Source organism: Tachyglossus aculeatus, chromosome 18 (genome assembly GCF_015852505.1).
Source record: "Tachyglossus aculeatus isolate mTacAcu1 chromosome 18, mTacAcu1.pri, whole genome shotgun sequence".
NCBI lineage: Eukaryota > Metazoa > Chordata > Mammalia > Monotremata > Tachyglossidae > Tachyglossus > Tachyglossus aculeatus.
Genome location: NC_052083.1, coordinates 8577118 through 8590712, shown reverse-complemented (window position 1 = coordinate 8590712; position 13595 = coordinate 8577118). Strand labels below are relative to the sequence as shown.

At 48.5% G+C, this 13595-nt stretch overlaps 1 protein-coding gene across 2 annotated transcripts in view; it reads right to left on the bottom strand.

The window, feature by feature from the left end:
• Nucleotides 1–13595, bottom strand: part of ARHGAP39 (Rho GTPase activating protein 39) — a 282235-nt gene that overhangs the window by 6494 nt on the left and 262146 nt on the right. For both annotated transcript variants that reach the window (XM_038760044.1, XM_038760045.1), the window contains one exon: nucleotides 9391–9464. In XM_038760044.1, coding sequence (XP_038615972.1) covers nucleotides 9391–9464 — 74 coding nt within the window. The remainder of the gene's footprint in view (nucleotides 1–9390; nucleotides 9465–13595) is intronic.

Below are 13595 nucleotides of genomic sequence, written 5' to 3'. Positions count from 1 at the left end.
TTAACAAGCCAATTTCTTTCCTTGATGACATTCATTTGGCCAGGACGCAGGAGACGGCTGAATTGTTTTCCAGCTGCTGGAGACCATACGTTGGAAATGCATTCTGACCTCGGATTGATTTTGCATTCTGAAGCCCTGGTCTCTCGGGCTGGTTTCCATGTTGGAGCTGAGGGGGGAGGAGGGAAGAGAGGTGTGGGGGTGTGATTACAACAGAGCTGCTGTTGTAGAGAGTTGGAAACACCTGAGAATAGCTCAGTGGAAAGAGCCCGGGCTTTGGAATCGGTGGTCATGGGTTCACATCCCGGCTCCGCCACTTGTCAGCTCTGTGACTTTGGGCAAGGCACTTCACTTCTCTGTGCCTCAGTTCCCTCATCTAGAAAATGGGGATTGACTGTGAGCCCCATGTGGGACAACCTGATCACCTTGTAACCTCGTCAGTGCTTAGAACAGTGCTTTTGCACATAGTAAGCGCTTAATAAATGCCATTATTATTACTAGCTCTGGCTACTTGGTGGTGGGGGCGAATGGGACGAAGGGAGAATGTGGCTTGGCTTGCTAAAGGGGACGGTCCTGGGTTGAGAGAAGCAGCGTGGCTCAGTGGCAAGAACATGGGCTTGAGAGTCAGAGGTCATGGGTTCAAATCCCCACCCCCGCCAATTGTCAGCTGTGTGACTTTGGGCAAGTCACTTAACTTCTCTGTGCCTCAATTACCTCATCTGTAAAATGGGGATGAAGACTGTGAGCCCCACATGGGACAACCTGATCACCTTGCACCCCCCAGTGCTTCGCACATAGTAAGCACTTAACAAATGCCATCATTATTACTATTATTATACATCCAACAGGGGCCCAAGTCTCTTTGGCTTCTGTGCACTCAGTACCAAGCAGCCGCTTGGGCTGATTCTGCTTTTAGACCCAATGCGGTGATAATTGGAAGATAAAAAGGGTCTTCAACATAAACGACTTTGGCAATTAAGACAGAGCTGTGTATCATTTCCCACTGCAGGCAGATTTTATAAGGGATTTGCTGAAAGAGGCTTGGCCTGTCACTCTCACAACACTGTAATTACCCAGCTCGTGCTAGTTGAAGGAAAGGAACAAATTAATTAGTCAGGCAGTTGGTTTAACTTATCAAGGGGTTGGTAGGAGTGCTGCTTGCTCTCCTTCAAAGGCACGCTTCCTCCTTTCCGCCTGCTCTCTTGAGGGGAAATGATTCTGGTGGGTAACGTTGGCTTGGGATTTTAAGCAGCAGGGAAATAGAGGGAAGGCCCTGGGAGTGGATGTGTTCCCGGTTGGGTGAGAGAGAGGAGGAGAGGGAAAGGAAGAGGAGAGGGAAACGAGGGGGAGAGGGGAAGGAAGAAGCACAGGGAAGGAGGAAAAGGAGGGACTGTTAGGTTTGGCCCAACAAGACAATGCAGTCTGTGGATCCCTATTTTAAAGCGGAATCCAACGTATCTCAAGAGCTTAGTACAGTGCTCTGCACACAGTAAGCGCTCAATAAATACGATTGATTGATTGATGAAAACAATATAATGAGGTTATGTGCCTCTGTTCTCTTGTCTGCAAAATAATAATAATAATGATGGTATTAAGCGCTTACTATGTGCAAAGCACTGTTCTAAGCATTGGGGGGGATACAAGGTGATCAGGTTGTCCCATGTGGGGCTCACAGTCTTCATCCCCATTTCCCAGAGGAGGGAGCTGAGGCCCAGAGAAGTGAAGTGACTTGCCCAAAGTCACACAGCTGACAGTTGGCAGAGCCGGGATTTAAACCCATGACCTCTGACCTTCTAGACTGTGAGCCCACTGTTGGGTAGGGACCGTCTCTATATGTTGCCAGCTTGTACTTCCCAAGAGCTTAGTACAGTGCTCTGCACACAGTAAGCGCTCAATAAATTGATTGATTGATTGACTCCAAAGCCCGGGCTCTTTCCACTGAGCCACGCTGCTTCTCATGGGGAATAAGACTGTGAGCCCCATGTGGGACAGGGACTGAGTCCAATCTGATTAGCTTGTATCTACCTCAGCGCTTAGTACAGTGCCTGGCACCTAGTAAGTCCTTACAGAGACTCACTGAGAAGCAGCGTGGCTCAGTGGAAAGAGCAGGGGCTTTGGAGTCAGAGGTCATGGGTTCGAGCCCCGGCTCTGCCATATGTCTGCTGTGTGACCTTGGGCAAGTCACTTAACTTCTCGGAGCCTCAGTTACCTCATCTGTAAAATGGGGATGATGACTGTAAGCCCCACGTGGGACAACCTGATCACCTTGTATCCCCCCCCCAGCGCTTAGAACAGTGCTTTGCACATAGTAAGCGCTTAACAAATGCCATTATTATTATTATTATTATTATTACAGATACCATAAACAAATTGAAATGGGAAGGTCCTGGTGTCTGTATTGCTAATACCAACAGGTAGGTAGCTATAGACTGCTTCCCTGGGTAGACATTTGGCTGTGGGCATAGTGAATACTACTTAAATGCGTGTTTCCACGACTAAAGCAGTGTAGCTCAGTGGAAAGAGCCCGGGCTGGGGAACCAGAGGTTGTGGGTTCTAATCTCAGCTCTGCCACTTAGCTGTGTGACCTTGGGCAAGTCACTTCACTTCTCTGGGCCTCAGTTCCCTCATCTGTAAAATGGGGATGAAGACTGTGAGCCCAGTGTGGGGTAACCCGATTACTTTGTACCTACCCCAGCGCTTAACAAATACCAACATTATTATTATTATTATTAAGCCTGTGGAGGGGTGCGTGACTGCTGGCACACGCCCCTCTCTGTCTCCCCAGTGGGAGGTGGTTCCTCATTACGGAAGAACTTATGCATCCTCTTAATAATAATAATAATGGCATTTATTATGTGTAAAGCGCTAGACAGGGTACCACTGCTGCCTCAGCTTCAGCTGCTCACTGACCGTGTGACTTGCTCCAACAGCAGACAAGTGGTAGAGACGGGATTAGAACTCAGGTCCTCCTGAGGCCCAGGTTCTAGCCACGAGGCTGTGTTGCTTCTGCTTAAGAACTCCAACCCAGGCACCAAGACACCCTTTTTTTGGCCCAAGCCCCCGGGGAGGGATGGTCAGTCTTGGGGGGCAGAGGGGACACAGCAAAATGTAGCCTGGGATGCCTCTATTCCTAGGAGGGTCAACGAGCTGTGTGACCTTGGGCAAGTCACTTAACTTCTCTGGGCCTCAGTTCCCTAATCTATAAAATGGGGATGAAGACTGTGAGCCCAGTGTGGGGTAACCTGATTACTTTGTATCTACCCCGGTGCTTAACAAATACCAACATTATTATTATTATTATTAAGCCTGTGGAGGGGTGCGTGACTGCTGGCACACGCCCCTCTCCATCTCCCCAGTGGGAGGTGGTTCCTCATTATGGGAGAACTTATGCATCCTCTTAATAATAATAATAATAATGGCATTTATTATGTGCAAAGCGCTAGACTGGGTGCCACTGCTGCCTCAGCTTCAGCTGCTCACTGACCGTGTGACTTGCTCCAACAGCAGACGAGTGGTAGAGACGGGATTAGAACTCAGGTCCTCCTGAGGCCCAGGCCCAGGTTCTAGCCTCGAGGCTGTGTTGCCTCTGCTTCAGAACTCCAACCCAGGCACCAAGACACCCTTTTTTTGGCCCAAGCCCCCGGGGAGGGATGGTCAGTCTTCGGGGGCAGAGGGGACACAGCAAAATGTAGCCGGGGATGCCTCTATTCCTAGGAGGGTCAACGAGCTGTGTGACCTTGGGCAAGTCACTTAACTTCTCTGGGCCTCAGTTCCCTCATCTGTAAAATGGGGATGAAGACTGTGAGCCCAGTGTGGGGTAACCCGATTACTTTGTACCTACCCCGGCGCTTAACAAATACCAACATTATTATTATTATTATAAAGCCTGTGGAGGGGTGCGTGACTGCTGGCACACGCCCCTCTCCGTCTCCCCAGTGGGAGGTGGTTCCTCATTACGGAAGAACTTATGCATCCTCTTAATAATAATAATAATAATGGCATTTATTATGTGCAAAGCGCTAGACAGGGTGCCACTGCTGCCTCAGCTTCAGCTGCTCACTGACCGTGTGACTTGCTCCAACAGCAGACGAGTGGTAGAGACGGGATTAGAACTCAGGTCCTCCTGAGGCCCAGGCCCAGGTTCCAGCCTCGAGGCTGTGTTGCCTCTGCTTCAGAACTCCAACCCAGGCACCAAGACACCCTTTTTTTGGCCCAAGCCCCCGGGGAGGGATGGTCAGTCTTGGGGGGCAGAGGGGACACAGCAGAATGTAGCCGGGGATGCCCCTATTCCTAGGAAAGTCAACGAGCAGTGCTTTTGGTAGGGTTATTTGTGAGATTCACCTCTCCCCCTCTGGAGAAGCCCTCCATGTTAAGCGGAGGCTGACTGATCCCTCCGTGGTGGGATAAATAAACCAAATTAGCATGTCGCCGGGAGGATTTCCAATTAAAAACCAGTTCCCAGGGCATAGCCCGTAATAAGGAGCGGTGAAAATGTCACGGTCTCTCCAAATCAGCATTCTGCTCCACTTAAAATTTGATTACCTTCCATTATTTATAGCACTGACCACTGGCTGCTGGGGTACCATGGGGTAGTGAAAAGTGCGCTTAACCCTCTCCGTACAATCGATGGTATGATCACCATCATCATCAATCGTATTTATTGAGCGCTTACTATGTGCACAGCACTGTACTAAGCGCTTGGGAAGTACAAATTGGCAACATATAGAGACAGTCCCTACCCAACAGTGGGCTCACCGTCTAAAAGTGGGCTACAGTCACCATGTAACCTCCCCAGCACTTAGAACAGTGCTTTGCATATAGTAAGTGCTTAATAAATGCCAACGTTATTATTATTATTTATTGAGCCTGTACTGTATGCACAGCACTGTGCTAAGCGCTTGGGAGGGTACAATTGACTGTGAGCCCACTGTTGGGTAGGGACCGTCTCTCTATGTTGTCAACTTGTACTTCCCAAGAGCTTAGTACAGTGCTCTGCACACAGTAAGCGCTCAATAAATACGATTGCATGAATAATAATAATGATGGCATTTATTAAGCACTTACTATGTGCAAAGCACTGTTCTAAGCGCTGGGAGGTTACAAGGTGATCAGGTTGTCCCAGGGGGGCTCACAGTCTTAATCCCCATTTTACAGATGAGGGAACTGAGGCACAGAGAAGTGAAGTGACTTACCCAAAGTCACACAGCTGACAAGTGGTGGAGCCGGGATTAGAACCCATGACCTCTGACTCCCAAGCCTGGGTTCTTTCCACTGAGCCATGCTGCTTCAGGGATATCACAGTGATACCCTAATATTTCCCTTACCCCTAACAATTTTAATATCGGTCTCACCCTATAAGCTTTAAGCTTCTTGTGGGCAGGGATCCTGTCTACCAATTCTTGTGTTTTCCCAAGTGCTTATTATGGTGCTCTGCACACAGTAAATGCTCAATAAATACCACTGATTTTTTTTTAAATAAATGGCATTTAAGTGCTTACTATGTGCCAGGCACTGTTCCAAGTGCCAGGGTAGATACAAGCTAATCAGGATGGACACGGTTCCTGCCCACACAGGACTGTCAGTTTTCAGCCCCATTTTAGAGATGAGGTAACTGAGGCCCAGAGAAGTGAAGTGAGTTGCCCAGAGCAGACAGGCGGAGCCGGGATTAGAGAAGTAGCATGGCTCAGTGGAAAGAGCCCGGGCTTTGGAGTCCTTTTAGACTGTGAGCCCACTGTTGGGTAGGGACTGTCTCTATATGTTAACAACTTGTATTTCCCAAGCGCTTAGTACAGTGCTCTGCACACAGTAAGCGCTCAATAAATACGATTGATTGATTGATTGGAGTCAGAGGTCTCCAGCTCCGCCACCTGTCAGCTGTGTGACTTTGGGCAAAGTCACTTCACTTCTCTGGGCCTCAGTCCCCTCATCTGGAAAATGGGGATGAAGACTGTGAGCCCCCCCGTGGGACAACCTCATCACCTTGTAACCTCCCCAGCGCTTAGAACAGTGCTTTGCACATAGTAAGCGCTTAATAAATGCTATCATTATTATTATTATTATTGGAACCCAGGTCTGGTGACTCCCACTAGGACAGGCTGGGGCTTCTCTGATGGATTGACTGGTTTTTAGACTGTGAGCCCACTGTTGGGTAGGGACTGTCTCTCTATGTTGCCAACTTGGACTTCCCAAGCGCTTAGTACAGTGCTCTGCACACAGTAAGAGCTCAATAAATACGATTGATTGATTGATTAAGTCTGGGCAGTCACTGAGCTCCACCAGTGCGGAGGGGGAGGCCACTCATAGCAGACTCGAAAGCAGCTGTCCTCCTGGAAGAATTTTGCTGGTCCCTGAAAATCCCAAACCAGCAGTTCTGACCATTCCCTGGGGATTGGGGTGAGGAAGTAGCTCAATGCAACGGTTTCTTTTCCACTTTTCTTTTCCACCTTCCACTTGTGAGACACTTCAGGCCTGCCGGGCCCGGAAGAACTACAGGAGGCAGCAGAGCTCCAGATACGACCTTTTCAGGAACAGCACAATCCCAGGAACAAAGAAGGGAAAAAGGAAGGACGAAAGGGGTGTGTGTAGAGATGGGGTGTTGGGGAGAACCCCAGAATCTGCTACAACAGCTTAAAAACTCACCGCTGGGACTGATCTTCCACGGGGAAAACTCATCTGCGTTATCGTAAAGTATTTAGCTGGTGCTATAGTGTGCTTTCCCAAACGTTTAGCACAGTCCTCTGCACATGGGAAGCACTCCCAAAATAGGATTGATTAATTGGTGGCTCCTTTGGGAATAGAGCCAGTTCCAGGGGCGGACGGAGAAGAGAGGGAGGAGCCGGTTAAATGGCGCGGAGGGAGGGAGAAGGCCCCGAGCCATTTTAAGGAAGAGTTGGGAGTGAGAGAACCTGGGGAATGGGATGTTGCAGAAGAGGTCTCCATGTTGGGACCCAGAGGGTAGGATCCCTAGGAGAGAGGGTCCCGCCCCAGAGAAGGTAGACCATTCGTGAGCCCGTTTCTAGACTGTGAGCCCGTTGTTGGGTAGGGACCGTCTCTATACGTTGCCAACTTGTACTTCCCAAGCGCTTAGTACAGTGCTCTGCACACAGTAAGCGCTCAATAAGTATGACTGAATGAACGAATGAATGAATTTGTGGGGCTCGGCAGCCACTCTATCCTGGCATTTTGGAAATCCCAAGGGAAGGATCTAGAGGGGGTGAACCTGGAACCTGGGGTCCCCTGAGATGAATAGGCCAGAGGAATGTGGTCTTCGGGGAGAATGAGTGGAAGGTTAACCCTTGATGGAAGGAGTTAGATAAAAGGGATAGGTGGTTTCGTTCAAACATAATTTATCTTTGTTGCCTAAGGATATCTGTTAAGATTCGATCTATTTTTCTATTACAAATCAGCTAGAGCTCTGGGGCTAGATTTGGGAGGGGGCACGAACGGTTCCTGGTTTTCAGAGGGGCAGAATGAGTGGAAGGTTAACCCTTGAGGGAAGGAGTTAGATAAAAGGGATAGGTGGTTTCGTTCAAACATAATTTATCTTTGTTGCCTAAGGATATCTGTTAAGATTCGATCTTTTTTTCTATTACAAATCAGCTAGAGCTCTGGAGCTAGATTTGGGAGGGGGCATGAACAGTTCTTGGTTTTCAGAGGACTGAGTTTGCCCGGGGAAGCTCGGGGGCAGGAAGAAGGGAGATACGGCCCCCTCCAAGCCTCCTGCAGCTTTGGGAGGGAATGAGGAAAGCTGCTGGAACCCCCCGGAAATATCCTTTGGGTTCAGAGTATCGATCTGAGAATCCAGGGGTGGGGGTAGTGATCTCGAAGAGGTGGAGGTTTGGGGTTCCCTTTGTGGACGCCCCCAATTTCCACCCATTTCCAGAGGGGAAAAGCCCGAGGGCAGGCCCAGTGGCTATTTTGGCTGGGAGATGGGCTGAGGGGAGAAACCTGCCCCCCAAAACAGAGTCACAGGAAGTGAATAAGGAGGGCGAGCATAGCTGGCCAGCAAGCAGACACTCTCCCTGTTCCAGCCAATCCTGCATTAGTTTTGTTGGGACCAACTTGGATGATAATAACAGTCATTATAATGATTATAAAAATGGTATTTCTTAAGTGCACATTATGCGCCAAGCACTTGTACTAAGCTCTGGGGTAAATACAATAATAGCATATCAGACACAGTACCTGCCCACATGGGGGTCACAGTCTAAGGTGGGGGGAGAATGGATATTTATTCCTCATTTTACAGATAAGGAAGAAGGCACAGAGAAGTGCAAGCAAGCGGCAGAGGCAGGATTAGAACCCAAGTCTTTTGACTTCCAGTCCCGTGCTCTTTCCACTGGGCCATGCTGCCTCTCTCCTCCCTGTTAGGCCAAGGCTAACTGAAAAGACAACTGTGTCGCCGTGAGGGAGTCACTCTGGAAACCCGAAAAGAGAGCTGACCTGAGGAGAATCAGAATCAGGTGAACAGAGTGGTTTTCTCCGTCCAAAATCTTTAACGAGGTTGGAGTGAGGGAAAACATTAGCTGGGAAATGCAGGGTGAGGGCAGAATCCACTGATTTCCATTTTACGGGTGGGGAAGTCGAGTCAGAGGCAAATTTAGGATTAGGACAAACTCAGCTCTCTGAGCAGCCGGTCTTACTACCGATCATCAAATCACCCAGTCTCTTGGGTGACTTGCGGTAAAAAGGAGAACTCCAATGACCAAGATCACTCAACTGCACGCTTCTCATTTCTGCATGGGCAACTGAAGGGGAAAACAACCGCCGCTCAGAGAGAACAAAGCACGATAAGGCAGGAGTCTCCACTGGGTGGGATGCCATTTTGGGCCTCCCTCACAAGATCTGTTGTTTGCTGAATCAGTTCTGTGTTTGAATTAAAGGTTAACAGGATATTGCCACATGAATAAGGCCTTCATGGCCCGACTCATGACAGATTTCACTTGAATTGCACAGGCTTCTGGGTCCGGAGGGGGGGAGGATTGGCTGACGGGCTGGTGGGTGGATGGGTGGGTTGCCAGACTGAGCCCAGTGAAGGGCCCTTCTGTTGGTGATGACGCTTTTCCAAACCCAAATTACCCTGCCAGTAGCTCAAAGTTTACCTCTTCCTTAGCGAGGTAGCACAAGGATCACGTCTTCTAACTTCTACCTCTACTTTACCCTCCCAAGCACAGCCAACTGCAGCCTTGGCTTTGGAAAGTCTCCACCTTCGGACGATAACACGCTCAGGGAGAATCCTTTTGTCCCCTTCTCCAGGCCTCTCTCCCTTACCCAGGTCTAATTCTCTCCCAGCGCTTAGTACAGTGCTCTGCACCCATGCTATTACTACTACTCCTTATCCCACATCCCAACACTTGGCAAATTCACATTAAAAGGCAGAAAAAGGGCCGATACCTTCTTTGCTCCCGTCAGGGCTGCCTTCTGGAGTTTGTTGTAACAATACTTGGCATATGTGCTTATTGCTACCCCTACAAGGAAAAACAAAATCGGGTCAAAATAGAAATCAGAGCAGAAGCAAGGGGATCTCACAGTCTCCAATTTCAGGACGGCCAGAATCTCCCAAAGCCGTCAGCTTAGGACTGGACCGTTTTAGGAGTTGGAAAGCCCCCCTGATACCAGCCAGTGTTGAAGAGGGGGAGTAAGATGGGCGGGAGGCAGATGTTTACGTAGAGACAAACTATGAGGGTTGTTTGAGTAGCTGGCTTTCCAGGAAAGAGCTGTCAAACATTCCCACTGTTACCATAAAGGCCCAGAAATCGATGGCCCGCAGTTGACATGTTTTGGGCCTTATTTTTAAAATGGCAATATTCCAGCTGGCTCTCTCATACGGCACGGAGACAATTCTCCGATCACCTACCCTTTCCGTCAGCCCGACAGAGATTCGGGGTAACCGTGAATTAAGGCATAACCCAGGGCAGGCTGCTGCTGGGTTAGGGAACCCAACTCTGACATCTGTGGGTTCTCGTTCCTGGGGGTCTTTGGATCACAGGGTGCTCTTTTCAGCCCATAAGAACGGAGAGCCAAACCGAAAAGTACGGAAACATGAAATGACACCCAACGTCTCCAATCATCACATTCGACCACAACCACGATCGACGGAGTTAGAGCAGTTTCACTTTTGATCTTATAAGCTGGAAATGCAGGGCAGTGAGGCGGGGGTAGGAATGAGAGATCAGTTGGTTTAGCATGGAAAGATTTTTACAAGCACAGTGAACATGGAGGAACAAAATCCAGGCTCCGAGGGGTGGCGGAAGCTGCTCTTGATGACAGGAAACAAAAGAGAAAAAGAGTCAGTAGTCACCAGAAATGGCAGCGTCAGAGGTTGAGCTTTGGTTAACGAACTGCACAGATGCAGCTAAGCTTTATTAAGCCCCTAGGAAAAAGATTAATCTGAGAGATACCGGATTTGATGGTCTGTGGAGAGGCTTTTGTAAAAATACGTCATCAGCTGAGTGCCAACCCTCTCCAAAGGAAGCTGCAAACCGAGGGCAAAATCCTGTTGTTAAATCCACATCTCCATCCCAACACTCTGCTCTCTGTGAGGGCCATTTGGGGCCTGGCTCAGGCGGGGGAGAAAGGGGAAGAGAGCAACAGGTAGTGAAGCCAAGAACTGTCAAATCAATCTGGCTGGCGAACTGAGTCCAAAATGTGGGCACTGTCAGGACTGGTGAACAACGGCCTATTTCAGGCCAGAATCACTGGTAGCTTTTAACAGGACCTGCTTAGAGCTTCCTGTCTATCATGCCTAAATGTGGCTAAAAATCCCTATTCTCCCACTGAGCTTTCCCCCTCCTTCGGAGACCTGTAAAGCAAAGAATGCAGGGGGTGGGAATCTGGCTCCGTAACTTTCTCCTGAGGGGAAGCGAGAGTTATCTGATTTTAGTTGTTCCTTCCAAGTAAAGAGGGATAGCTACAAAGCTGGCCTCAGTAAATCGAGGCTGCTTTCGGAGAAGCCAAAATCGGACTGGGGGAATGGAATGGCTGCCCGATCCAGTCCGAGGCTGGTCCGCTTCTACCCGATCCCCCTGAGTCTGGCTGCCCTGAGACATCTTCTGCACTGGGAATTCGGTGCCTGAATGAGATGAGCAGTGGTTTAAACTGGGGTGGACTGGGGTAGAACCAGCACTCTAGAACCCTGATCTAGGAATGAGCACTTTCCCCATCTCAACTTCCCAGCCACGTTTCTGTGGCACTAGAAAAAGGAAGATATTTTCAACAAACCCAAACTTCTACCTAGAAGAGATTTCTTTCTAAAAACTCTCAGTTCCCAGCCAGGCTGGATAAAGTTCTAGTTCTGTTTGGGAACTCTTCTCATCCAACTCACTTCACATACTCCCCTTTCCTGCAAGAGTCCAGCAAGCTGTGTTTCTATTAGGATCCTATGAGATGCTCCTGTTCAGCTCTGCCCAGGGGGAGGAATTCTGCCTCAGCTGGATGTGATGATCACCGGAGGGCAAGGCCGGATTCTTCCCTCTAATCTGATGGCCCTTTTCTATGCAATTTCCCTGGGTTTGAATGATAATGGAAGCAGCATGGCCTAGTGGAAAGAGCCCAGGCCTGGGAGTAGGAGGTTCTGGGTTCCGATCCCTGCTCTGTCGGTTGCCTGCCATGAGACATTGAGCAAGTCATTTCACTTCTATGTATCTCAGTTTCCTTATATGTAAAATGGGGATTAAATCCTACTTGTTCTTATTTAGATTTTGAGTCCCACGTGGGACAGGGACCGTGTCCAACCGGATTACCTTGTATCTTCATTCATTTATTCATTCAATCGTATTTATTGAGCTCTTACTGTGTGTGGAGCCCTGTACCCCCCAGCACTTAGTACAATGCCTGCCAACTAGTAAGTGTCTAATTAATATTATTATTATTATTATTATTATTATTAGGAGGCCCAGACATCAGTGCTTCTTCCAGTCTGGCCTCACCAGTTACTTATCAATTCCACTTAGCAGGACAGCTGACTGACTTTTTTTTCCAGTAAATCGTCAATCTACAAGGTAAACCAATCAGGATTATCTTTGTGAGGTTACCCAAGACTTCCCACCAAATGTCGGCTAAAATTCAGAGGCAGTGTATTACATCTATTAAGAAAGTATTGCTGTTCTCTAATGCTTTTATAATACTCTCCAACAAAGAGTAATGCTTGGCATATATATAGTAAGCGCTTAACAAGTAGCATCATCATTATTGTTATTACTGTGTCTGCCCATCACGGTTCATTCTGCTTCCTCCAGAACTTTTCTCTTCAAACGGAGTCCGTTATTTCCAAGTGCTAATGTCTGACTTCCTGCATCAGCTCCGGCCTGATGACTCCAGGACTCTGGGGGCCCTCTGGGCATGGGAGTATGTACGACCATTACTGTAAGACCACTGGCCCAAGGCTAATAATAATAATAATACTAATAATGATGGTATTTGTTAAGCGCTTGCTATGTGACACGCACTGTTCTAAGTGCTGGGATAGATACAAGGTTATCAGGTTGTCCCACGTGGGGCTCACAGTCTTAATGAGATAACTGAGGCCCAGGGAAGTGAAATGACTTGTCCAAAGTCACACAGCCAGGCAAGTGGCGGAGCCGGGATTAGAACCCACGCCTCTGATTCCCAAGCCCGGGCTCTTTCCACTAAGCCATGCTGCTTCTCTAATGAAGCACTGTTTCCATCCCTTCCTTATAGATCATGCTCATGGGGCAGCATTTGGCCCTCTGCTTGGTAATCATCAGGACCCCTTTACGTCTTTTTGATCTGGGCCACATTTGTTTTCTTCCAGCTCCTTAAACATCATCTCAAATGTTTCGATCCATGCTCCCCGAAAGGACCCTGAAGACATTAACCGTATACAATACAGCAAACTCAGCTAGCACGCTCTGGGCCCGGCACGCTCAAAACATCCATTAACGCTGTGGAAGGAAAGGGTTGCAGTTTTCTGGGAGATAAAACTTTCCAGCCATCAGAATTTTTAGACAGCCCTGCAACTACGCTAGTGGATGACTCTACTGCCAGGGCAGCTTTCCTCTCCCAGGACATTCTGAAGAACAAATGAAATGGCAAACCATCCCAGTCGGAATAGGAAAGGGCGCCCAGGACCTTCCGGAGCCAGAAACTCAAGTAACTAGAAACTGTCCTGTCTCCCGATTTGCCGTAAACTCCTTAGGCCCAACTTTTCAATCAAACTTTCAATCAAACTTTTCAATCAGATTGCAAATACTGCAGAGAAGCAGCGTGGCTCAGTGGAAAGAGCCCGGGCTTTGGAGTCAGAGGCCATGGGTTCAAATCCCGGGTCTGCCACTTGTCAGCTGTGTGACTTCGGGCAAGTCACTTAACTTTTCTGTGCCTCAGTTACCTCATCTGTAAAATGGGGATTGACTGTCAGCCCCACATGGGACAACCTGGTCACCTTGTAACCTCCCCAGCGCTTAGAACAGTGCTTTGTACATAGTAAGCGCTTAATAAATGCTACTATTATTATTATACTGCCATCGTCTGCCTGGTTTAAGGGAATCCCTGGGCTGTCCATTCTAAACAGCACCGTCCCTTCCTCTTCAGTTTATTCTGTTGATAAATTTTTTTTCTAGTACTTGTTAAGCACTTTCTAT